This window comes from Lampris incognitus, chromosome 4, assembly GCF_029633865.1.
Source record: "Lampris incognitus isolate fLamInc1 chromosome 4, fLamInc1.hap2, whole genome shotgun sequence".
NCBI lineage: Eukaryota > Metazoa > Chordata > Actinopteri > Lampriformes > Lampridae > Lampris > Lampris incognitus.
The window spans coordinates 15785803-15813484 of NC_079214.1; the positions used below are offsets into that span (position 1 = coordinate 15785803).

The 27682-nt window shown below is 45.2% G+C and overlaps 1 protein-coding gene across 5 annotated transcripts in view; it reads right to left on the reverse strand.

Annotated features, from left to right (window-relative positions):
• Positions 1-27682, reverse strand: part of LOC130111690 (protocadherin-9) — a 285870-nt gene that overhangs the window by 217257 nt on the left and 40931 nt on the right. Inside the window, exon 2 of one of the 5 annotated variants that reach the window (XM_056278949.1) lies at positions 19266-19277. The exons of the other annotated variants lie outside the window; for them this stretch is intronic. Coding sequence (XP_056134924.1) covers positions 19266-19277 — 12 coding nt within the window. The remainder of the gene's footprint in view (positions 1-19265; positions 19278-27682) is intronic. 5 annotated transcript variants of the gene reach the window in all.

Consider the following 27682-nt stretch of genomic DNA (forward strand, 5'->3'; position numbering starts at 1 on the left):
AAACTTATTAAAAGTTAACTCTGCAATTATCATCTGCGACCATTAAAACAAATTACCATCCAACCCTACGCTTCTCATCGCAGTAGCCTTCGCCTCGTTTATTTGCCAGCATGTTTAAAAATGATAAATAATGGCTATCTCAACTGTGTATTTTCACCTAGTTAAAGAGGGAAAAAAATGAATGAAGTTTTACAATGTCTTGAGGTGAAGGTTCCCTGGATTTACAAGTGCCACAGTTTTATAATTTTGCAAGATATTTTTCCCCAGGTTCTCTCAGGGGTAATGTTTAGGCATTAGTTTGGAGGAAGCTCCAACTAGGAGTGTCTCACCCGAGTAATGTGCAACATTTTTGTCTGATTAACCTTGCTGCTTATTTATATGGGGGGGGGGGCTGCATGATGTGTAGACAGACAGACAGACAGACAGACAAATGTATATATGGTCTGCTGGGCTTCTGAAATGTATTGCCACATAAATATCATGAATGGGAGGACTGTCTTCTCTCTCAAAGTGTATGAACTTTGAACTTTGTATGACGGGTCAACATGTTTCACCATACCCCTGCAATGCAAAACCTCATCCAACAAAAATGAACAATCACAAATTTTTCGAGTTAATAAATAAATTTTTAAAAAATTACTAAAAACATTGCTCTGTTGTTCCGGTAGTTGTAGTTGTCATGGCAGTTAATAAGACTTGTCAGGATCAAAGGTAGAAATGTAACACTGTGTGTGTGTGTGTGTGTGTGTGTGTGTGTGTGTGTGTGTGTGTGTGTGTGTATATACAATTATTAATGAAACTTTTGCAAATGTTTAATAATGAAGATCATCTCTTTCACATCTTTACCCTTTTCCACTTAGTAGTTTTATTATGCTCGTTCCCCTTTCTCCCACAGCCACATTCATTCACAAAATTCCAAGCGTCACCATCATTTCACTTTCCATCATTCCCACTTTCTCACGCTGTCAAACTCTTTCTCACGCTGCCAAAGCTCTATGCCCCTCGCACTAATTCTGTGCATCATCGCAGCTAACCAATCACCTTTCTGCCCGCCCGCAGCTAGCCAATCAGCCATTGCGTGCCGAAATGTACAAATTTATCGCTAATCTGTCACTCTCCGTTCACGGGCCCAACGCAGCCCAACCCACCTCAGTAAAACCTTGGTTTATCCGGGATATACACCTCCAGAGGCTCAACCACCACCAGCATATAGACTCCAGGGCATCCTATCTCCTACCCTCACCGTCTGCCTTCTACGGAGATGTTTTGACACAGTGGAACCTAACCACCTAAATCAAAAATATAAATTCCATGTATAAATCTTGTATTTATTCTATATTTGATCTTTCCTTACGGAATTGCTGTTTGCATAAATGTTTATATACTGCCCATTTTTGCCATCATTACTGACCAAAAAAGAAAAAAGCACATTCAGCCCATGCCATCTTGACCGTGGCCACGCAAATATTAAATCAAGCAACTGCCATCTTATGAATTAAATTGAGTGCACACTGATTTATTTTTCAGAACACGGTTGTTGTTGTTGTTATATATATATATATATATATACACATACATATATATATATATATATATTTCTCCCTTTTTATGCTGCAAAGCCAATAAATAATAATGTCCCCCTGATCCCTGGCCATTCATACTGTATAAAGTGGGCTTTCAGTCGTGATGCTATTTTAACTGTAAAGAAAGGGCTCCATTATTTCTAATACTCCTGGGAGGTAATTTTCCTGTTGAACAAATATCCCCTTGGACATTTTGGTTACTACGTGACACAACAAATCCCCAACAGCATTCGAATCACATACACAAATATTCCTCCTGAAAAGGTGAACGGCAAAAGCGAACAAAAGAAATACTTCAGATACCTTTTTCTTTTTCTTTTTTAAATCTGTTGTATTCCACTAAAACCACATTGAGAACTGCTGGCCTGACGTAAGCTTGACAGGAGAGGTGAATTAAGGCAAAACCTTAATTATTACAGTTGAAGACGCTCCCTCAAGAGGCGAAAACACCCTAAAAAAAAAAAAAAGGAATAGCAGGGGTTTAGATCACGACAGCCCTGAGTCCTCGCCATTGTGAAGGACATCAGAGAGACTCTGGAAGCTGGAGATCAATGAAAGCCTGAATTTCAACACGATCAAAGGAGATCAGCTCAGAGCTGCTGTTCCTGCAAGTTCACAAAGGCAGGCACTGTTCTTCACGCTCCCGCCAAACTCCCAAGTCATCTTTAAAAGGTTACTACCCATTTACATGGATAGCGACATAAGAAGGGGGGGAGGAAAAAAAACTATTAATTCCTTATAAATGTCCATATAAATCCACGCGGCTTCATTTTGAAAATAGTCAATTTCCTCAACGCCAAATTATTTCATACATTCCAAACCGTCCGAGTAGTGCGGAGGAGATAAGCGAGAGCGGGGCAGAGAGACTGGAAACCCTTATCTTGTCTATCTTTTTAATATAATCCACTTGCCAACACTCGCGTAATTAATAGTGAAATGACCAAAAATGTGAGATTATTCGCTGGAACCCAGCCGCACATCACCCAGCAAGATTTGCGACGGACGAAGTGATGGCGAGAGTTGACAACGTTCTAATTTATCATCTTTCACTTAGCAGCATCAAAACAACTATGGGGGGAAAACCTTGGTTGCCGAGTGTGATGCTGTCAATGCTGACAGCAGAAGTGAACAGTACAGATAAAATGGGTTATTGAGTTTGATCGAGGGCTTTACTGCAAGCTGAGCATACCATATAGTACACTTATTGCATACTGTAGGGATGCCCAGAATATAAAGGCCTGTTGTCATTATTGAAGGGGTTTTGTAATACGGCATGGTGAGAGAGAGAGAGAGAGAGAGATGGATGGACTGAATATTGGCAGCCTCTTTTGTAGAGTAAATGTTGTGGTCTAAGAGCTAACACTATGCCCTTGGAAAGCCTTTGTGGCCAGGATGTGAATGGAGAATAGCGGCACGGCGTTGAACGACTCTGTGGACCCGCAAAGCAGCTATGTTGAACTTGTCTGTATACTGGGGGCTGAGAAGATGACTTTCATTAGGGGGATAAAACACACTCTCTAATTAGCTTCACCATTAGTCTGGGCCTGCCAAGCTTTGCCGGTCACAGCAGACCTTTTGGTTCCATTTAATTACCTTAGAGATACAGTGTGTGCACTCCCCACCCACCCACCCACCCACCCCCAACATCCATTTCTGAACAAGTTGTTTGTGTGTGCCACTATGAGAAGAACATGATGTTGATCTTGTGACTAGTGGTCGGAGTCATGTGGGTAAAGTGACGAACATCATGCATTGTATGGAGGATTCATTTAAGCAGCCCCATGGCCCTTGTTTGTTTATCAGCCCATACTTTATTTATATCAGCATCTTAATATGACCGCACCAAAGCCAAAATTAGAAACACAGAACAGGATTTTACACGAAACTCCCGTTAACTGATTTATTTAGGGGACCAAGGGGGACCAAAGAAGTGCGGCAATTGACAAAACGGCAACTGGAGAACCCACTTAATCTCAACAGATGTGGCGCACTGTGATATATAACAGCGAGCTGCAGATTCCACTTTCAATAACGTTAATAGTTAACAGTAAAAATCTATCAGCGCATTATCTGGCTCATCTCTTTTGGAAAGCCCCCCCAGTACGGTTTAATATATGATAGTCATAATCAGCCTATGCTAGTCACCGCTGTCTCCTTCTCGGCAGCCTGCTGACTTACAGCCCGAGTTGTGGTAATGCAAATGAGCTGATAAAATGGCCCTTTGTGGGGGGGGGATCTCCCTCTGGACATCCGACTGAGCTCAGCTGAGTGGTGTAGTGTGCATTACCCCACACCCTCCTCCCACCACATCTCTTGACTTTGTCTCTCTTTACATCTCTTTGCCTTGCCTCATTTTGCCTGTTCGCCATGATTGAACAATGAAATGAAAACGTACGCGAGGGCAAGACGGTAGGGAATGTAAGCAACAATGGGGAGCGGGGCAGTTCAGGGGCGGTGAAAGGCATCATGCACAGCACATAAGGAAACGAAAACGAGGGAAAGGGTGATGGATAAAAAAAAATACGAGAGAGTAAAATAGAGGGTGTTATTAACTTATTTATATAAAGCCACCGAGTCGGCGGGGTGAGAAAAGCTGCGATTATTATTCTTTGATTTGCAAAGGCAGTGCCATGATTGGCCCTGCCTTTGGTGGTGGCGTTAAACTTTATGTTTATGGGTCCCAGTTCTAAGCCCATTTCCACGCTCCCCATTCCATGTACTAAGTATTGACGTTCCATTTAAGTTGATGATAGTGAGGCGGGTATTTCATGACAGAAATGTAATGGAAATGCATGCAGGGGCTATAGCGGTAAAAATATCACCCAATTACAGGGACAACTTTGCATAGTTGCGGAGTAAAGAGGATACGCATGATGCATCTCTGTTTTGTTCGCAGCAAACAAAAGCAAAGCGACTCATCTCACCCTCCCACGTCCACCCGTTTCCTGTATTAAGGACACATGCGAAACGAATATTTCCCACCGAAGATCCCACTGTGCGTGTATATGCCGGTGTAAATTAATTTAGAGATATTTAATGATAATTAACTCGTGTTTTAAATCGCCTCTGCCAGATGTAAATAGACACAGACTCAACATTAATGTTTTGAGAGGGGGGGGGGGGAAATACAACGTAATACAGCAGACTGTGAGCGTTGTTATTCGATAAAGGTGCTTTGTGACTGAAAGTGAAACAAATTAGGTTTAAGTCCTGTGGCAGGATAAATAAAACCTTGATCAATTAAGTGGTTGAACGGGACGACAGTCTGGAGCTGAATGGGGGCACACTCGCTGTTACAGTTTCATTCTTAAGCCGCAGAGAAGAATTGATTCTCCTTGGCATCCCGTCTTTGTCATTATAGTCGATGCTGAGGCCGGTCCAAACCATTCTCAACAACTGCTAATGGCTTCAAGGAATTCACTGTGACTTGTGGCAGATTTCTAATGAGCGGATTCCATGACTTTGGAGTGTACTACTAAGAAGGCAGAATGCCATAGGTGCTCCAGTGTTATGTCCTGAATACATTAGCACTACAGTACAATCCCTTTTTAGGAAGGCACATCTGAAATCATTTCATTTTCAGGTTGTTGTGAGGAAATCAAGGCATCAGAGGGTTCAGTGCTGTTGATGATGAAACAGATTGCAGTTCTTATGTGTGACAGTATTCATTGATTCATTATCCAAGCCGCTTTTCCCAACCAGGATCGCGAGGATGCTGAAGCCTATCCCGCCAGTTTTTGGGCGGCAGGCAGGGAGACACCCTGGACAGGCCACCAGGCCATCAAAGGGTCGACACACACACACACATATTCACACCTAGGGACAATTTAGTATGGCCGATTCACCTGACTTACATGTCTTTTGGACTGTGGGAGGAAACCCACGCAGACACAGGGAGAACATGCAAACTCCACGCAGAGGGCGACCCGGGACGACCCCCAAGGTTGGACTACCCCGGGGCTCGAACCCAGGACCTTCTTGCTGTGAGGCGAGCGTGCTAACTACTGTGCCGCCCACTTGCGTGATAGTAATCATTTTCAATATGTGTCGCTTTAGTACATTTAAACAAATTGCAAACCTTTATTTGCAGAATTAGGTTGACGCATGTCAATTGCCAAACCTCATGTACAAGTAAGGGAAGACAAGATACACCAGAGCTTCTTGCTGACCATGGTTCTATTTTTTCCTACCCTCAACTAAAGCGCCTTTGTCCTCTCTAACCCAGGAGCGGATCTCGCCAGGGTCTGTCTGTACTTGTGGCCCTTGAATAGCGTTCATGCGGGAATTCTGCAGTGACCCCAAGCCACAATGTAAAATAGGGAAAACACAGCAACAACTCACAAAACACAACGACAAATAACGAAACGTGACAAATTGCAAATCAGATTAACAACAGAGAAACCAGAACCACAAATAGAAAAACACAACGACGTCCAAGGTCCAAAGTCCAAGGTCCGAATTTCACAGTTGAAATTTCCAATTTTCGACCTCAAAGGGTTCCAGGTGCACGACGTCAAACCTCAACAAAAAACATGGCTGACCGTTTTGTTGGGGGGGGGGGCAAGTGTATAGACAATTGAACTGTCAGCAGTGCAGCCTCCTTGCAAACAAACGAGTTATTTTTTTGTGCAGAGATAACTTTAAGAGATTGTTTCAATTTACACGCAGAAAACGTTTGACTCTATGATAATATGCATTATTCTAATTGGACAAGCAAATATACTTTACGTTGCCTTTTAGTTGATGGTTTACCATTAACACTGTGCGCCTCCGCGGGTGCTGCCATTGTTGTGTGACGTCAGACGACTGCGTCCCCATGAGGTCGGGGTGGAATGGATTTGCCCTCCGAGTTTACTCCGAGCGGCGTTGCACCGTCCTTTTCTACTGGGAGTTTGGAAAATCTCGATTTCCGTAACGCGGACGGCGTTATTATAAATCCCACCGCACTTCTCGGCAAGACGCGCCCCGCGTAGCATTCAAGCGCTAGGATTGGCCAGATTGCCTCCTTGGTTGGGCGGGGTTAGGGTTAAGGTAAGCTAATCAGAGGCAGAGTAGGGGCGGGTCGTCCTAGAACCCTTGCGTCTGGATGCCACGCGGGGCGTGTCTTGCCTAGAAGTGCCGTGGGATTCATAATAAAGCGGAAGCGGCATAACTCCCACCGGAAGAGGTGGGTCCCTATCGAGAAGGCTCGTCGCTGATTGGATGTATTTCGCGCTCGAAATACGAAGCGATTACGGGCCGTGTGTACCCGCTGCTCTCGCATGTAAACATGAATCTGGACGCTTCCACATAAGTACCTAATCACAAATAAGATTAAAGAGGTGTCCTTTAAAATAATTTATAAATATTATCCCGCCAACCACTTTATGCAGAAATGTAAGAGTTGTAAACACGAAGTGTTCTTTCTGTGATGAACGTCCAGAAACAGTGTGGCACTTGTTCTGGCCCTGTTCTTACACCCAAGGCATTCTGGCAAGACCTTCGCAGATGTGTCATTGTCCATCTTTTCAAATACTTTTGTAACTACTAATAAGACACGTTAGCCGCTGGCTAACGGGTCTGAACCTTCAGCCGAGCGGTTAGTGATGTCGCCTTGTGGTGCAGTACACTCCGTATCTAATCCCGCACCGGGCAAGAAAATAACCGGTTACATTGATGGCAGCAGTGGGATCCGGAAGTGTGCAGATCTTCAGAAGTCTCTTCGGAGCGCGGGAATAACAAAGCGCGAGGGCCCGCTTCCGGGGTGGGTGACGACTGTAAACTAGTAATAACACACGTTAGCCCCTAGCTAACGGGTCTGACCCTTTAGCCGAGCGGTTAGTGATGTCGCCCTGTGGTGCAGTACACGCCGTATCGAATCCCGCACCGGGCAAGAAAATAACCGGTTACAGTTCGTTTTACTACGGGAGAGAATGTAATATTTGGTTTCTTTGAACACCCCCCAAAAAGCATCAATTTTTTTTTCATAACAAACCTGTTAATAATATTGGCAAAAAAGTTATTCACAAAAGTAAATTCACAAACAAAAAAACATTTTTTGATGTTGTTTTCTTGAAAGAAATTGAACAACATGTAAAACATTTCTTTTTCTACATTCAAAGAGGCTGCCAAAACTGTTCATTTATGTATGTCTTTTAATATCTTTATGCAATGTAACGCAATGTACCCCTGGCTCCTTTGTTATGTAAGTTCGTGCTGTGTACTGCCATCTGTATACTACATCTGTTGTGTTAATAAAGAATTGTTTGAAAAAAAGATTGAACATGAGTGCTATCGACGATTCAGCCCCTTCATGTGGCCACATGAAAGATACCTTCATTCTTCTTAAAGAAACTGACACTGCGTCCAATCAGCGACCTAGCGTAGCGGGCTATTCCGTTGCCTACCAACACGGGATCGCCGGGTCGAATCCCTGTGTTACCTCCGGCTTGGTCGGGCGTCCCGTCCCCTACAGACACAATTGGCCGTGTCTGCGGGTGGGAAGTCGGATGTGGGTATTTGTCCTGGTCGCTGCACTAGCGCCTCCTCTGGTCGGTCGGGGCGCCCCCCGGATCGGCACAGAGGGGGCGGAGCAGCGGCCCAAAAAGAGCGGGGTTAATTGGCCAGATACAATTGGGGAGAGCGTTAATGTCGCTGTGGTTTCTAATTTGTCATCGTTTTCCTTTTTTTTCTTTTTCTAAATTTGTTTCTGATCTTTCCCTTTTTCTCCCAATTTAGTGGCCAATCGCTCCCTATTCTAGTTCAAACACCCACCCTCCTACTGCATGCGTTCGCCAACTGCATCTCTCCGGCCGGCAGTCTGGAAGGAGACCGAATCCAGGCCGAACCACTGCTTTTCCCCACACACCCAGAGACGCATTCACGGGACGAACACAAGCCGACTCCGCCCCCCTCCCGAAAACAGCGTCGCCCGTTTTTGCTGCTTCATCGAGTCCGGCCATAGTCGGATCTGACGAGACCGGGGCGCGAACCCCGGTCCCCAATGGGCAACTGCATCGACACAAGGCCGATGCTTAGACCGCTACACCACCGCGGACCCACTTTTTTCCTATTAGTCGTTGTGATTCACACTTCAGGGCCACCGTAGAATTCTCTGAAGGCGTACTGTGCAAAGGGAAAAGAGACTGGGCGCAGTGGCTCGCCTCACAGCAAGAAGGTTCGAGCCCCGGGGTAGTCCAGCCTTGGTGGGTCATCCCGGGTCGTCCTCTGTGTGGAGTTTGCATGTTCTCCCCGTGTCTGTGTGGGTTTCCTCCGGGGGCTCCAGTTTCCTCCCACAGACATGTAGCTCAGGTGAACTGGCCGTACTAAATTGTCCCTAGGAATGAATGTGTGTGTGTCTGTGTCTGTGTGTGTGTGTGTGTGTGTGTGTGTGTGTGTGTGGGCCCTGTGATGGCCTGGCGGCCTGTCCAGGGTGTCTCCCCGCCTGCCGCTCAATGACAGCTGGAATAGGCTCCAGCATCCCTGCGACCCTGAGAGCAGGATAAGCGGTTCAGGTAATGGAGGGATGGATTGGATGGATGGAAAAGAGACTGGGTGCACAGCTGCTCTGTTTACTAATATCAAATGGATTTTCAAGTGGTCATTCTCTTCTTTTGTGTATGTTTTTTTTCCCCACCATCATTAGCTCTCCTAGGAACGCATCACTTTCTTCTTTTGCCACGCTGGCTTAAGGTACCACTGTCACCAAGAAGGCAAACTGTTGCAGCTTATTTATCATTTGCAATGAGCTCATTGTACATTAAGTTGCCTCTCCTGCCAGACTGCATCCAAAGGTTTAATTATCCACATTTATTTTACGTGGAAGCGCAGTGCATCAAAAATATTCTCATGGAATCAGATTAATTGTTCCATTGCCAAGTACAAATACTCATCACCGCCTGACAACTTCCTTTTTGCAGTTGCAAATGCGAAAGAAAGATTGCACATTTAAGTGCAATCCTCTGCACGGAAGCAAGTCTGTGACGCTGCATGCACCATTCCCATTTACCTCAACATTTTTCTTTGCCGCTGTTGTTCATTTACTTCAGGCACACACTGGTTCCCTGTATTCCGGTGCTTTTACACATAAATGTACAAATTATTGCTGGGGCTTCTAAATCAAGTCTAAATCTTTTGTATCGCTAAAAAGCAAATAAATGTGAGGGCAATGCAGCTAAATTATTCAAATTGGAAGTACGGAAACGTTCCTGAACATGTCCAGAATCACACCATTAGAGCGCAGGCTGGAAATACTATAGCATTCTCCCACATGAATACCAATATGGCCTGAAACCACCCACTGAGATTGCTAGATCACTATCCACCTTAGTGGATTCTGCAAGATCCTGTGCCTGGAGTTTGGTGTTTAACCTCTATTAGGATAATATATGAACTGATAAAAAGACGCACTACATCCGGTTGTTAAAGGGGATTTTTGGAAATCTTGGCTTCTGCGAGGCAGCGCTGGGACCATATCACGTTTTGATCTGCTACATGTGAAATTTAGCTTTCACAGTCAGATCATGAATTTATTACAGAACATTGTTCTAAGTGTTCCATTATAGATGGCAGATACGAGAACAGCAACACACTTGTGAGCGAGCTGAGGAAAAGGATCGTCGTTACAAAACGGACTTGTGTTTTGATTCCTGGTCCAACGTGTTCTGTTAAAATGGACAAGAATTCAAATGCCCTTTACACGCCGCGCCAGGACTGACATCCCGTCATATATCATGCAGTCAGTCTGGAGGTTCAGCAGTTTTGAGCAGCGGAAATGAAAAAGGGATGCGAGTACTACTAGGATAGGATATTATGGCTTCAGCCATTAGTGATCCAACTGAATTCTGGGTCGACTGAGTTGTATTAGTATCGTGCATTGATTTAATTGCGTTAGAATTTATAAAAAAAAAACACTTCCATTAAAAGGTTTTTATGTTTGTGTCAGTATGTTATGCAAGTCATTTTTTTAACCAAAATGGGCCTCTTGACGATCTAAATTCTTAGGGGTCCGCGGCAGATGCATTGATGTATGATGCAAACATACACCGATATAATTTCATCAGCTTAAACCTACGGAACGGAAAACCTCGTGAATCCTCCAAAAAGAGGGTTTTGAAGTGCGGCTTGAAGGACGAGGGAGACGGGGGATCTTAATGACCCCGTTGACAACAGCAGAGATCAGACACGGGGACAGGGCGTCCCGCTTCGTGGCGGGAGGAGAAAGTGACAGCTATTTCATGCAACTCCACCGTCCACTGTTACACAACAAGACGCCGTATTGCTGCAAGCGACAACCTTCTCTCTTTCTCCTCTTTTTTTTATTTTTCCATTTCTCTCCCTCCGACTTTGTCTTCCCATTCTCTCAAAGTTCTTTGATGGTTCTGGATTACCGGCTGGGCTGCGAGACAACACAGCACACAGGAGCAGTGCATGCTGATGAAGTGCTTTCTTTAAGACAGCTGAGCATCCCCCCTCTGGGGTTCAACTTGTTTATTAATAGAAAATGAATTTATGCGACATCACCCCGTCTTACTCCACCCAATTAAATTTCACTCTCAACAATGAAGGGTACAATCGCAACCTTAATAACAAAAAACAAAAAGCATTTATATGCAGCCTATGGTTTTCAAGTTGTGCGTCTTGTGAGTTGTCTGGAAAATATCCCTCTTGCATACCAAGAAAGCTTTACCGAGTTATGGCTACTGTTTATATTCATAGTTTTATTGTTTCAATCCCTTTCTGCAGACAGACAAGATTGAATCCCTGTCCTGTCAAGGTATGAGGTGTAAAGCATATGCAATCTTGATGGCAATGTCTGTTCCCCTGCCCACTGACCTTTTTTCTAAAGTGTTTTTTGAACCAAGTGAAATTCTACATACGATCCGGTGCTGGGGTGAGAACGCCGCATTGGCTAATGATGTCTATCAATCATGCACATCACGCCACAGCCAAAAAAAACAAGACTTGTTTTTTCCTTCTTACTGAATTTATGTCTATATGTATATATACATTCACTGTTTTAAATGCAAATGCTGTTATTAACTGGTGGCACGGCGGCACAGTGGTTAGCGCAGTCGCCTCACAGCAAGAAGGCCCTGGGTTCGAGCCCCGGGGTAGTCCAACCTTGGGGGTCGTCCCGGGCCGTCCTCTGTGTGGAGTTTGCATGGTCTCCCCGTGTCGGCGTCGGTTTCCTGCGGGGGCTCCGGTTTCCTCCCACAGTCCAAAGACATGTAGGTCAGGTGAATCGGCTGTACTACACTGTCCCTAGGTATGAATGTGTGTGGGCCCTGCGTGATGGTCTGGCAGCTTGTCCAGGGTGTCTCCCCGCCTGCCGCCCAATGACTGCTGGGATAGGCTCCAGCATCCCCGCGACCCTGAGAGCAGGATAAGCAGTTCAGATAATGGATGGATGTTGTTATTAAACCTCTACTATTTTCACATTTGGCTTTATGTCTATGTATTCCCCATTGTGGGAAAAGCATCAAAACAGCGCCACTTATGACCCCCCCCAGACTTTCCCTCGTTTAATCAATACCAGAATCTCTCCTTACAGATCCATGAAGAAGAGTCGTAGAGGGTCCACGTTCAGTGTTTCCCCCGAACCCCTGCATCAAGAAGCAAGGATAATCCTTCACCCGTCCACCTGTGGCGCTTTAGCCACCACAGCCATAGCAAACCAGCAAGTGCTACAGGTTCTGGTGTTAACGGTGAGCTCTGAGATCTCAAACCAGCGTTGTGTTTAATGCAGTGAACGCATTGCCGCCAGAGGGAAATTCATTCATATATAATGAACCGCTGCGTCGCACAATGGCAACCAACTGATCCCAAGCCTCGCCCACCCTAAATTAATGCAGCTATCTTAGCCATTTTACTATCCTCTTATATGCCAATGCCATTATCATTTCGCTGGCTACCACAAGTTATAATTGATAGTTTCTTGAGGTCGGAAAAGTTTTTTTTTCTTTTTTCCCCCCAAGGAGCCAGCGGCGAGGCTTTAAGTAGGCCATTAAAGGATATGAACAAGATCTAAGAATTTATGAACGGATCATTACGGACAACAATACTCAAAAGAAAAATGTAGGTTAAATCATTCCGCTCACAATGAAAAAGAGAAGAGCTGTCAGTTAAGGCCGAAGAGGACGTTCCTGTAGTGCCGGTTCTGTTTAATATTGGCCTCTATCGCTAATTTTGGCATTGAAAACTTGATTTATGTTTAACAGCAGCCCCCTATGTGTCTGGTGCCGGGACTAATGTAGTCCTATTAGAGTCTGGACTGGTGCAAAACCCGGCGCAGCCCTGCAGCAAGACTATATAAGGGCATATTACTCGAGGCTCGTTCTTGCCAAAATGGGTAAAATTGGGAGTTATTCTTCTAACTGGACCCCTGGGTGCCAACAGGGCCCCATGAGACACGGTGGTGATAGCATCATACGCTGACCTTTCATTTACCTAGCAGTACGCTGGCCGCATCCAGACAATTCACCAAAAATTAATAATAATAATAAAGTTTTCCACGCCATCACATGTGGTTTCAGATGTCTGAAATGAAGAAAAGAAAAATGAGAATTATTTGCTAACTATCTCTTGGAAGTGGGCCAACTGTCTGCGGAACAACATCTTTGAACGGATTACGTGAGCTTAAATGATGGACTCACACGATGATGGCTATATCTGCTTATCGGCTTTAAAAGGTTTGATGATGGCAGTAAAACCCTGGGTGACAGTTTACTTTGGAGTTGTTCCATTTCGTGAAATTTGATTAAAAAAAAAATTATTTTAAACTAGAAAGTAAAAAAAAAAAAAAGGCAACAAAATCACCGTAAAATCTGTCACTGGAAGAAGCAGATCCCTTTTTCCGTAGCTGCCGTTATCAGGCTCTGATAGTCTCTGTAGGGTGCATAATGTGTGGCATTAAGGAGATGACTCAGACAAAAAGCCTAACCCATCAGACATTGATGGTTAATTAAAATTTCATCAGACAGTTGATAAAATAGGCTGGGGTGTGTGTGTGTGTGTGTGTGTGTGTGTGCGTGTGTGTGTGTGCAGGGCCGCCCATAAAGGGGGGAAAAAGGGGAAAGCTTTCTGGGGCCCAGCCACTGGGGGGGGGGGGGTGCATGGAGGCCAGCAATAATCATGTTCATCCTAAATATAGAAGAAGAAAGAGTAGAGAAGAAGAAAGCCGCTTCATTTTGTCATTGTACAGGTTACAACGAAACGTGTTCTCTGCATCTAACCCCTCCTGTTGTACAGGAGCAGTGGGTGGCTTCTTCTTTCCATCGCCTTGCTCGGGGGCACAGGCAGGAGTGCTAACCCTAACATGCGTGTCTTTTTGATGGCGGGAGGAAACCGGAGCACCCGGAGGAAACCCACGCAGACACGGGGAGGACATGCAAACGCCACACGGAAAGGACCGGGGAGGGCCCGGGGTTCGAAGCCAGGACCTTCTTGCTGTGAGGCAACAGTGCTAACCACTGGGCCACCGTGCCGCCATATAAGCCATGAGAATGGCAATACTTGCCGTTGAGTGTGAACTGGCTAAACAGATGGACTTTAAAGACCTTTTATATGACCTTGCACCCAGTAACACGATGAAGATGTCCATATAAGATGCAGAGTTGAAGCCAGAAGGTAAGAAATTGCATTTTCTACTACGAAATGTGTTGTGTAAGTGGAGCAGATCTTTGTTGACCTTGGTGTATTTAAGTGTGTCAGAGAGTTCTATTACGGTGTGTGTGTGTGAGTGTGTGTGTGTGTGTGTGTGTGTGTGTGTGTGTGTGCGTGCTCAGTTTACATGTATGTATTTAGTAGGAGAGAGAGCAAGCACATGCACTGATATGAGTGAAACAGATGGCATTTATTGGACCTTTGAGAAGCCCAGCCATTTCTGTGGGTAGGCCAGTGTGTGTGTGTGTGTGTGTGTGTGTGTGTGTGTGTGTGTGTGTGTGAAGGAGTTCATTTAGTTAGTGGTTGATAGATAGATAGATAGATAGATAGATAGATAGATAGATAGATAGATACTAGCTAGCTAGCTAGATAGATAGATAGATAGATAGATAGATAGATAGATAGATAGATAGATAGATAGATAGATCGATCTTTAAGGTTGTCCGGGTAGCATAGCGGTCTATTCTGTTGCCTACCAACACAGGGATCACTGGTTCGAATCCCCGTGTTACCTCCGGCTTGGTCGGGCGTCCCTACAGACACAATTGGTCGTGTCTGCGGGTGGGAAGGCGGATGTGGGTATGCATCCTGGTCACTGCACTAGCGCCTCATCTGGTTGGTCGGGGTGCCTGTGTGGGGGGGAGGGGGGAATGGCGTGATCCTCTCACGCGCTACGTCGCCCTGGTGAAACCCCTGTCAGGTGAAAAGAAGCGGCTGGCGACTCCACATGTATCGGAGGAAGCATGTGGTAGTCTGCAGCCCTCCCCCTGGATCAGCATAAGGGGTGGAGCAGCCACCGGGACGGCTCGAAGAGTGGGGTAATTGGCCAAGTACAATTGGGGAGAAACGGGGAGGAAAGCCACACAAAATCACAGGTTCAGACTCACACAGCCGCGGTATTGTCCCTTACATCGGCTCGATCCATCAGATCAGAAACTCTCAGCAGTGAATAGCGCATGTGTACAAGCACTGGCAAAACTGAAAAAAGACCTTTGCCTGCGAACACGGTGACGTCTGGAACAAACTTTAACAAATGATCAAGTCTTTCTCAGAACTTGAGATATAGATGACTCCCAATTGTGTAAGACATGGGGCGAGGTACTTACTGCCCGGCAGTGTTTCAAAGATGGCACCCGAATTAACCGGTTTCTCGTAACAGGGCTTTGACATTTTGTACTATACTCCAAATCCAGCACCCACACAAGGGTGTGAATGCTCACACAAAGTCAGACATGCCTGCTGATCCACTAACCTATCATTAGATGGGTTGTCACCACACCGGGGATAGTGGTAACTACACCACACTGGTGACAATCAACTAACAAATTTAGGAGTTTTATAAATAGCCTGGCGGCCTATCCAGGGTGTCTCCCCGCCCGCCGCCCAATGACTGCTGGGATAGGCTCCGGCATCCCCGCGACCCTGAGACCAAGATAAGCGGTTCGGATAATGGATGGATGGATAATAGCCACAAACGGTGACAGACATAGTGTAGGTTATGTGTCTGCCTGCCCTCCAATGATGTTGTCCAAGCTGCGTAGTATCTGTTAGATCTGTAGAACATCTTCTTCCGTGTAAGGCAATCATTACTTTCATAAACGTGGGCCACTTTTTTTTTTTTTAAGATTATTTTTCGGCATTTTCCACCTTTTATTTGACAGCGACAGTAGAGAGAGATAGGAAAGGCAGGGGAGAGAGGGGAGATGACATGAAGCAAAGGGCCCAGGCCGGATTTGAATCCAGGCCGCTGCGGTAAGGACTCAGCCTTATGTGGTACGCGCTCTACCAGGTGAGCCACCGGGGCGCCCAGCGTGGGCCACGTTAGAGCACTAGGAAAGGCAGACCTGACCTCATTCACAAAGAGGGGGAAAGTGAGTTTAGGTGTGGCTCGACAACGAGAATGGAGGTTGCCAAAGCTGCGAGAAGTCGCCAACTTTGTCACTAGTCGCTAGATAAGATGTTTATTCACTATTCAAGAGTGAAGGTGAAACAGTAACCCAATCTGGGGGATATCCGGGTAGCACAGCGGTCTATTCCGTTGCCTACTAACACGAGGATGGCTGGTTCTAATCCCCGTGTTACCTTCGGCTTGGTCGGGCATCCCTACAGACACAATCAGCCGTGTCTGCGGGCGGGAAGCCGAATCTGGGCATGTATCCTGGTCGCTTCACTAGCGCCCCCTCTGGCCGGTCAGGGCGCCTGTTCAGGGAGGAGGGGGAACAGTGTGATCCTCCCACGCACTACGACCCCCTGGCGAAACTCCTCACTGTCAGGTGAAAAGAAGCGGCTGGCGACTCCACATGTATCAGAGGAGGCATGTGGTAGTCTGCAGCCCTCCCTGGATCGGCAGAGGGGGTGGAGCAGCGACCGGGACGGCTTGGAAGAGTGGGGTAATTGGGGGGTCCAACAAAAAAAAAAAAGCTGTCACGCACAGGCGTCCTCCCACAAGGACCTAGGGGGAGGACAGTCATACTCGACCTCGAGTGACCGCCGATGATTATGACGATGATGGCTGTCCTGTTTGAAAAGTAATGGCCAGAAGAAAACTCGTTTCTACCAATAAGTCCCACTCTCGTGTAATGTGTCAGACCCAAGGTCTCCAAATAGACATCACGCAGAAGCAAGCTAACAGCTTACAAGTTCAAACATTTACATTTTACTTTTTTCGTGCTTCTTCAATTTCAAATCTTGCAATTTTATGCAACCTTTTCACAATTCTTTTATATATATATAATGTCAACAGCCCCCCTGTCAAGTGTTTGTGTGTGCACGCCCACTTGTTTTGCCTTAATCAAGCTCTGAGTGAAGTGAAGACAGCTGGACTTTCTATCCAAACATCATTTTGAGGACATTTCTGTGTTGTTTTTCAAGAAAGCGCAGGATCGGAGAACTAAACAGGGGCAAGACATCAAAGGCTCCGAGTCAGACCCTCACCTCGTTTATGAGACTTACGAATCAGATCAATCACACGCAGCTGAAATCAATTACTACGCTTTAGGGGCAATTAAATAGCAACGGTGCCAACACAAACATTTTAGTCCTTCAAACTACATTTCATGTTTTATGCTCTATGATTTGTCTGCAGAAATCAATCCCCACCTCTGGGTATGACACCATAATGGACACTCTCCAATTTAGGTCAATTAACTTACCGTGGGTGGCAGAGTCAAACTGGCTATAATGTAACACTTAAGTCTTTGAAAGTCACCACCCCCCTTTCAGAGTCCCTTGCAGGTGGGGGTATTGGATTAGTTTGATGTGATTGTGTTTAAATGTATCTGCCTCATTCAACATGCAACTTTTCCTGGGCAGCGCGACATGAAAGTGCTCAGATCTTCCGTTCGCATGTGGACTCTCATGTGGTGCCCCCAAGACTAGGAGACCAGGGGGCGTCCGGGTAGCGTAGCGGTCTATTCCCTTGCCCACCAACACAGGGATCGCCGGTTCGAATCCCCGTGTTACCTCCGGCTTGGTCGGGCGTCCCTACAGGCACAATCGGCCGTGTCTGCGGGTGGGAAGTCGGATGTGGGTATTTGCCTTGGGCGCTGCACTAGCGCCTCCTCTGGTCGGGCGGGGCGCCCCTCGGAACTGCAGAGAGGGGGTGGAGCAGCAACCGGGACGGCTCCAACAAAAAAGAGCGGGGTAATTGGGTAGATACAATTGGGGAGAAATTGAAGAAAGAGGAAAAGACTATGAGGCCACTAAAATCTTTTTTTCCTGATATTTACAAACAAGCACATCCCATACATGCACACACACTCTCTCTCTCTCTCTCTCTCTCTCTCTCTCTCTCTCTCTCTCTCTCTCTCTCTCTCTCTCTCTCTCTCTCTCTCTCTCTCTCTCTCTCTCTCTCTCTCTCTCTCTCTCTCTCTCCCCCCCCTCCCAGATGCAATGCTACTGTGCATATCAACAGTAGGGATCACTGCAACTCCTCAGAGACGTTTAATACACAGTCCTTCTGTCTTTATTCTGAGAGACGGGGAGTCACGTGACGGGCTGTGATTCCTCCGCCCCTCTTCCTGTGTCTCCTCTCACTAACAGCAGATTTTAATCATTTGGGTTGTTTTTTTTTACAGTGATTTGTGCTGATAGCAAGGGGGGAGGTAAAGAAGAAGGGGGGGAGATTTTTTTTACCCATGAACGACGTTTAAGAATGACCGTGTGCAGTGCGGCTGCAAGGAGCAGAGCGGGACCGGCTTCACCGAGACCCCCGCTTCTGTGTGGGAATGTCCCTCAGTAGGTCTTGTCAGCTTTATGAGACCGTCTGCGCCGCATCTTGCTCTCTTCTGGAGCAGGCACATGCCGCTGGTCTTCCTCAGCTTTTATGAATACGTGCGTTCAAGCACCCACATGCACAGACGTTCACTCACCCAATGTCCTTCTATTTTTTTGTTGATATACTCTATTGATCCCCGTAGGGAAATTCCTCTCTGCATCTAACCCATCCCAGCTGTGTAGCTAGCAGCAGTGGGCAGCCGCCGTGCAGCTGCACTCGGGGACCAACGCCAGTTCGTCGTCAAGGGCACAGACAGGAGTACTAACCCTAACATGCATGTCTTTTTTGATGGTGGGGGAAACTGGAGCACCTGGAAAAAACCCACCGCAGACATGGGGAGAACAGATGACCCACCCCTGGGATGCCCCCCCCCCAAGGTTGGACAACCCCGGGGTTCGAACCCAGGACCTTCTTGCTGTGAGGCGACAGCGCTAACCACTGCGCCACCCAATTTTTTGCAGTGTAATGCTAATACTCCCTATGCACAGTGTGGGGCAGCCACGGCCTAAAGGTTAAAGAAGCGGTGTTCCCTCCCTCAATACCCATGGCTGATGTACCCTTGAGCAAGGCACTTAACCTCCCCAACCAACTGCTCCAGTGGAGCTGCTCAGCGGCCCACCAGCGAAGACTGTGGTTGTACCGGGCAGCTCCCAGCACGGCGCTGCTGAAAAAGAGCACACATACTACTACCAGCGTACTGCCCTGAGTAAAGAAAGGTTTTTGAAAAAGTATCCGCGATAACAGAGCTGTATTTTGAGTGGAACAACCAAAGGTGACTAACCTACTGGAATTCAAAACGACACGTCGGCCCTCTCCCACTGCTTATCTGGTGCAGCAGTTGATGGGAACACTAAATGGGCTGTCTTAAGCTTGTGAGCTTTTAAATGACCTATTTATTCCTGGCAAAACCGCCTTACCTGCATACCAAAAAAAAAAAAAACACAAGAAAACTGGTATTTGCAATTTTGTGATAATATTATATTTTTCCCGAAACCAACAGCTCCCTGCAACTATTGCACAGAAATGTACCTTTGACACATTACCTCCATCCCTCATATGAATTATATATGCTGTAATGTACTCCACATCATCAATTCCCCTTGGGGGGAAAAATACAACAACAACAAAAAACCCTCAAAAACTGAGTTGAAATGGTGCTGAATTCCCAAAACATTTGTAGGCAGACTGGCTCTTTTTTTTTTCTTTTTTCTTTTTTTTTGTATTATCATTATTAAAACAGCTCTCTTGCAAAATAAAATCCAGACTTTTGACAGATTTGGGAGGTCACTAAGAGGAGAAAATGGTATGTGGGACGCCCATGTGCTCTTCCTCTTTCGCACAACATTTCATGAGCGCCTCCTATGTGTGTGAATGAATAGAACCAGCCGGGTTTGTGAGAAGTGGGGGTTTAAGCTTCATTTGTCCTTATTACTTTGTTTTGCAGTGCTTTGTTTTGCTCCTTAAGGACAGTAAAGAATGAAAACCTACAATGCCAATTACACACACACACACACACATGCACACACACACCTTCGACGGCATTCATTTCCTGGGTGATAGACAAGACGCATGACCCATGAGCAAACCTCTACGGAGTAAAGCATGGCTTACAGGCGCCCACAGCGGAGCCAACTTCACTGATTCACCATGTCAACTTCTCTGATTCACCATGATCACTGTGTTGGCCAGACAATCCATGTAGACAGCTTCGAACCAACCACAGTGACAGGAATGGCAACTGCAGCAGTTGGGGATCTGCCCAATGTGTCTTTGGCTATGGCATGCCTGTCAATCAAATGGAAATGGCACAATGCACAAGCCGGAGAGCTGTTGTACGGCTGCTCTAGCTGGCAGAAGCAATGAACGTAATATCGTTGCCAGCAATGCAACCTACATCCCAATGACTGATCTAAGCATTTTGTTCTCCAAATTGTGTATTATTTTGAAATTCTGCAATACAATAACAACTGCAATGACAACCTAAGCACAGAATAGTGTGCCTTATCCTTAACAGCATTGATTAGGACGGCAGGTTATAGTTGTCGCTGTAAACAAGATTCCTGGTAAAAGCTGTTCTCAAAGAAAGGACATTTCTACACCCTAGCCATAATCTTTGTTACGCTTCTCATCATTTTCATATTAAATGTTTAAACCTTCACAATTTCTCTATGAATTCTGGTAATATTTTAATCATTTAAGATAATCAACGCCTCACTTAATAATCATACATAAATTTGAACTATTTTGTCATAGTTTTATCCTTCCCCCTGCTCTCTCAATATCCATTGGCTGCAGTGGGCCTTTTGTAAAGGTCTCTAAAGACATTTCCAAGTTGTACTTTAAGAAATGGGACGTGTTTGAGACTTGGGGTAAGGATAGGGAGACAATGAACAATGGTAAAAGTTCCCCTCCAGACAAGTTTCCAAGTTTAAAAATACTCTGAGAAGATTAGTATATTATTTAACATGGTTCCCCCGCATAAATTAAAAATGAGAAAAGACTGAAAAGGGCTGGCAGCACGCCTACTCTTCCTCCCTCATTGAGAAATTTAGGATATATGAATATGCAAATAGCACAGGCCTCATGCCCCGTCCACCACTGCTGCTCGCTCTACAGCAGGCCTAGTCAACAGGCGGCCCGCGGGCCAAATCCGGCCCGAGGATTATTTTTTCCGGCCCTTTGGTCAATTTTTATTAGAACATCAAAAATTATAATGCATTTTCTCCTTGAAGAAAAATCTGTTTTGGGACAAGAATGCGCTCCCATTCAAGAGGGAGACTGCTGTGTCCCACCCCTAACTGCTCCCAATGCTCCCTACATGCACGCCACCAGCTGCCAACCTAGCGAGTGTGCCGCGCTAACCTGCTCGCTGCTGCTAACTAGCAAACAAAATAACCTCAAAATGTCACTGTCCACTTTGAAAAAGAGGAAAGTTGACACTGAAAATCGCCAATTTGATAATGAACGGACTGAGAAATATGATGTTTGCTAATATCGGAACGAAGCCGTTATGTTTGCTGTGTAACGAGTCTATCGTTGTCTTCAACACAAATTGTGTCTTCAACACACATTTTCCACCACTTGAACGGACTTAATCTGCAACTGCAAGGTCAGGACAAAACTGTTAGCGACATAGCGGACAATCTGAATGGATTTAAAAGGAAACTGGAGTTATTTTCTACCGACCTGACCCCCACAAAAATGCTGCACTTTCCAACACTGTGATTTGCTCGACAACTCATCATCAGCACAGGTTACCCCAGCGATGACAGCATTCATCGACAAACTGATTGCGAATTTTGCTGCGAGGTTTGATAATTTCAATATACCCGCAGAGGTGATGCTATTTGCCAAGGACATCTTTGTTATTGATGCTGGGGGAGAGTTTGCAGCCAAAGCCAAACAGGTGCTCACGTCACTGGATGAAGGCTCCCTGCAGTTAGAACTGATCGACATCCAAGCGTCATCTGATTTAAAGCAAAAACTTAAATCTGTGGGATGTGAGCAGTTTTGGGTGCAACATAACCAGGTCCAGTTCCCAAACACCAGAAGGTTGGCTCTTTCTCTACTGACTTACTATGTTTGGTACAACGTATACATGCGAGTCAAGCCTCTCACATATGAATGTAATAAAAACAAACACGCATGCCTCCCTTACAAGTGCCCACCTTCACCAGTGTCTGCGGCTTGCTCTCACTTCCTGTGAGCCTAACTTTACAGCTCTTGCAAAGTCAAATAAGTGCAATTTTAGTCGCTGATTAGACAGCAAATAGTCGGAGCACTGGTTTCTAACTGTGTCTATGGCTGAGGCCATTTCTTTTGAATTGAAAGAGGAGAGGTGTTCTGTTGTAGCAGATGTGAAATGACACTGATTAGAAGAAAAATAGAGCACTTGTAGATGTCCATCTGCCACAGTCTGTTTTGAATGCATCTTTGGGGGCTTTGATCATAAGCATTTTTGAAAAGTGATTCATTTGATAAAACTAACAAATTACTTGTTATGTAATTACTTATGAGTGATAAGAGGTAAGATAGAGGTGAGATGGCATGACTCACTGATCGAAGACAAACAGCACTTGTAGATGTTTATGGCTGCGACCATTTCTTTTGAATTGAAATGACTCATGAAATTTCAGTGATAAATGTTGAGTAGTAGCACATTGCTGAGAAGGTGAGAGATGATCATAATATTTTAACAAGTAATTCAATGTTTTTTTCATCTGCCAATGTAATGTAAGTTGTTTTGAATGTATCTTTAATTGGGGCCTTTTGATCATCAGTATTGGTGATGGTGAGAAGTGATTCATTAGGTAGAATAAACATAGCCTATACAAATGGATAAATGTATGAAATGGCAGCCCTATTTTGTATGTTACATAAACACATTGTTAATAAACACTTTTGATACACAGTATTAAGGGTATTTAGTGTTGTTTTTCATGTTCACATGTAAGTGCTAAGATCCGATAATTACTCTGAAAAAAAGTTTGGCCCCATTACCATTTTCATTTGAATAAGTTGGCCCTCATAAGAAAGTAGCTGACTAGCCCTGCTCCAGGGGGTTGACGGTGCGCATCAAGATGGCTGGCGTCAGAGCAAACATCGGAGCGATTCAGCTGTACACGTTTGAGCCTCAGTCAGACCCAGACTCGGACTCTGCTGTGCACCATTATAGCGACTAGCAGACATAGCAGAATGGTAAGTGTAGTTAGCATCTTTTGTTTGTTGTTTGTTAGCTTGTAACAGGCAGTGGCAGACACAGCAGTGGTTGTGAAACATGCAATAATATCTGCTACGATGTTACAGTGCGTTCACATTGTCACATTGTTATTACGCAATTATGTCTAAAAATCTGGCTGAGATTTTTACATTATGTGTAATATCCGTTTACCTTGATAGCCAACCAACTTTGCCTGTGAACTGGCTCATTGCTAGTAGTAAACCTCCACTTGCGTCTATGGCACTGACAGTTTGGTTTGGGACCAAGCCAGGAAAGCACCCGGGGGGGGCACCGACGGGCACCGACAGCCGCTGACGCTGTCACTGCTCCGCCGGCCTTCGGGGTGCACGATGACAGACGCCTTTAGTGGCGCTGTCGGAGCACGGGTGATCCATGCGAGCCCAGAGGGATCGAAGCCCAGACTAGAAAAGAGGTGTACACACCACGCCATTTGTCGGGGGGGATCGAAGATAAACGAAGGTCCGCACACTGCAGCTCCCTAATATGCAATTTATTAGGACATCCACAGTGATGTTTCAAGCTACATGCTCTTCTTCAGTCTGAGGAGCCTGTAGCTCAAAACGTCTCTTTGTGGACGTCCTAATAAACTGCATATTATGGAGCTACAGTGTGCGGACCTTCGTGTATCTTGTTTTAAGTTTCTTTTTGGTCCAGCACCTGATTTAAGTTTTTGTGATGTGCGCCTTCTACTTCTCTTCATTCAGGTGAAAAACGACGCTCCTCGGGCTGCCATCGTTTCATATGGCTTGACTTTTTAAACGTTAGCTAAATACGGTTTAGTTTTGCTATTACTGAACAACTAGGAGAAGCTAGCAAAAAGCTAAAGTAGTTACGCTATTTATAAGTCAGAAAAGAAATAAGTTACATGCAGAAAGCTTTCATTTGACTGTTTGTTGAGTAAAAGCAATATATAACTTACTTATTAACTCCTGCTCACGGTCGCAGTCCCAGAATATAGAATATACAGTCAGCACAGCACAAGACTCCAGAACTAATGTCTAGTGAAAGCCCAGTGGTCTTTTGCATTAGGTTATGGAAACACTCTTCACTGAAATGAGCATTGCAGATACACAGTCCCCGTAGGTTTGAAGGCATGTCTGGAAATAAATTCCAACCATTTCAGCAGTATAGTGGGATTTTATTTTAGTAGATAGTGGAAGGACGCTCCAGGGTCCGGTTTACATCTAAAAACTGCACACTCTACCATGTTTGCTGTCAAAACTGCCACTATGCTAATGCTAACTGACTCTCTGCACTGACAGCGCAGGAGGTCTCAGGTGTCTTTGCCGCCCTACATTTGTATATTAGACAGCGATTGGCTTTCGGATTTGTGACGTCCAAATCTCGCTTGCCCGGGGTACGTTCGAATCTCATATTTTTAGGGAAGCGTGCAGACAGCGCCTCCTCCAGTAGAGGAATGGATTAAGTCAGAAGAGTCAAAGTCAGATATTTTAGGGGGCACAAACTTAAGAAAAACACAAGAAGAAACTTTGCAACCATAAGTGAATCAAAAGCTAAAACAAGTTATGGATGTAGTTAAAAGCAAAAAAAAGTTGTTCAGGGACATGGCTGCTACCCTAGAAAAAAGCCTGCCTAACTATTGCCAGCTCAGTTTTTTTTTTTTTACCATCCAAAATATAGGGCCAGTCCCATTATCCACACTTGATTTGCTCTTTGGCACTTGGTGTGCATGTGTTCATGTGCTTAGTGTAAGTGTTTAAGTATATCCTGTTCCTCTAATAAGCTGAAGCACAGTGTGCTTGATGTGCACTTTATCTGCTCTTAAACCAAGACCACTATGGTGTGATATTTAGTGTAAGTGTATAATCCATAAAGCACTACACTGATGACATTTCATGCCAAGTGCCCAAGCGTTCAAGTGCTGATCATGTGTGGATAATGTGACAGGTCCATAGCCTGTTGAGGATCCATTGAGAATCAGTGGTGCCCATCAACTGGACACTGGACCAATCTGTGAATATGGGGAGCAGTTTAGATGACATTTTGAAAATAATAACAATGACTGCACTAGGAGAGGTTAGCATCAATGCTACTGTAGTCTAATTTAAACAAATACATCTCTGAAGATGACAAGAATCATCTACAGACATAATCACTAACCACATAACTAACCGTCGTGAGAAAGGTTAGTTTTACCCAACTGATGATGTGTTGTTGCAATAGTAATCCTGCTCAGTACAAGAGAAACCGCAGGTTCAGACATTTGGTGTGTGTGCTTGGCTGAGGGGAGCCAATGGTGTGAGGCTACCATCTGTGGGATTATGACTGAACGCCTCTAAGTCAGAATCCCCCCTAGATGCGACAATGCCATGGTGCCACGGCCTTCAGTTGGACCAGGATAGTCAGCTTCGGTCATTGAGCAGGGCCATTCGTGACAGGGCTGGGGTGTGGCCAGATGGCAGCCACCCCTCTCTCGACTCACAATGCATGTTTGTGGAGAACCGGGTGCTAAATCACCTGTAGACAACCTGATTCTTTTGGGTGGCACAGTGGCGCAGTGGTTAGTGCTATCACCTCACAGCAAGAAGGTCCTGGGTTCGAGCCCCAGGGTTGTCCAACCTTGGGGGGGTCATCCCAAGTCATCCTCTGTGTGGAGTTTGCATGTTCTTCCCGTGTCTGCGGTGGGTTTTCTCCGGGTGCTCTGGTTTCCCCCACCATCAAAAAGACATGCATGTTAGGGTTAATACTCCTGTCTGTGCCCCTGACCGAGGCATGGCAAGACGAACCGGAGTTGGTCCCCGGGTGCTGCATGGTGGCTGCCCACTGCTCCTAGCTACACAGCTAGGATAGGTTAAATGCAGAGCGTAATTTCCCCACGGGGATCAAGTATCTCAAAATCAAAAAATAAATAAAGAATCACATGGACTGGGGATTAGCAGTAGTGGTGTTTGCTACAAGACCAGTTCGTGTGAAAATGTGGTGCTCAAGTTTTTCATCATGGGGTTCCCGGCTCTTACTGATGAAAGGCCGATCCAACTGCCTGCAAAGTAATTTTGGATTACACCCATTTACGACGCGTCCAACACAAACGAATGCCTTTTGAGCCTTGCCAGACCACAATGAGCAAAGCACAATTTGCGGGCTGACTTTGTGAGACCATATGGCTGCTGTTACGACCTCATGTATATCAAGTATGTATTGGTTTGTGTATGTATGTGTGTATGTATATGTGTGTCTCCTTAATTGTCAACCTATACAGATCCACCGACTTGCCGTGATTATTGTGTGGATTTTTTCCCCTTTACTTCTTTAGATTATATTTGTTCTCCTCAAATGTTGGCAAACAACAGATGACGCTGGACTAACAAGAAGAAATAAGTCACTCCATACCTCTATTTTTTTTTTTTTGCTTCAATTTTGTCTGTACAAGAGTGCCATGCTGAGAAACATTACTGAGGGGATTTTGTCTCTGATGTTCCCATTCCACATTAATTTGTAATTTAGGTTTGAGTTCAATTTTTTTGCCAATATAATACCAAAAGCATTACAATGTTCTCTTGCAAAATGAATAAAAAATGAAAGTGCAGATATAAATATAACGCTATATAACTCTGAAACAGACAGCCGATCAAAGACCGGATCAAAAGCAGACATCCATACACTTACAAAAGCACTGCTATACATCAAAGTTTTCAGTACATTTTTCAAGGAGCTCAACCTCGAGGAAGCCGGGTCAGCAGGTAGGCTGCTGCATATCCAGGGAGCATAATGGCTGAAGGCTACTCACCAAAGCTCTGGCAAATCAGAATATGCTGCAATTGTCTGATGGACTCTTTTGAACTGTTTATACAAATGAAGGCGTTTATCAGCGCATCTCTGAGTCCGACTGAGGGGGAAAATGTTTAATTTCTGCAATATTCTCAGGGTCACACGCTGTTCTTGTGGTACTGTTAATTTGATGCTGGGATATCAGATCGACATCAGTGATCTCCCCCCCCCCCCTCCAATGGGTCTCTCTGACTTGAGCGCCGCTCTGCAAAGACATAGATTACCCATGGTGGTTCAAGAAGTAAAGGCTGTTCTAGTGTTGTTCTCATGAGTAATTTGGGATAAAATCTCTACCTAAGTGCCTGAAATGTTAACATTATCACCAGTTACAGCACCGTTCTGCTCATAGCAGGTCCATTTCAGACCTTAACCGCCAAACAGCGGTGCTCAAGTTGTGTTTTGTGCATTCACCAGCTGGTTAAAGCCAAACCTGCGGTTAGGAAATAGACGACTCTCTGCCACTAAGCTTATCACCTGTAATTTCATTTTCTGCCTTGGACTTTTCAAGCGTTATCAAAGGTGGACTGTTAGAACGGGAAAAGTGCCGTGTTATTTGGACTGGTCGTCTGTTGGTTTTGTGGGAATATTTTAGGCCTCCGCTTTCGCTCTTTGGTACAGAATATTAATGGCTGGTGCAGACATACCAAAGAA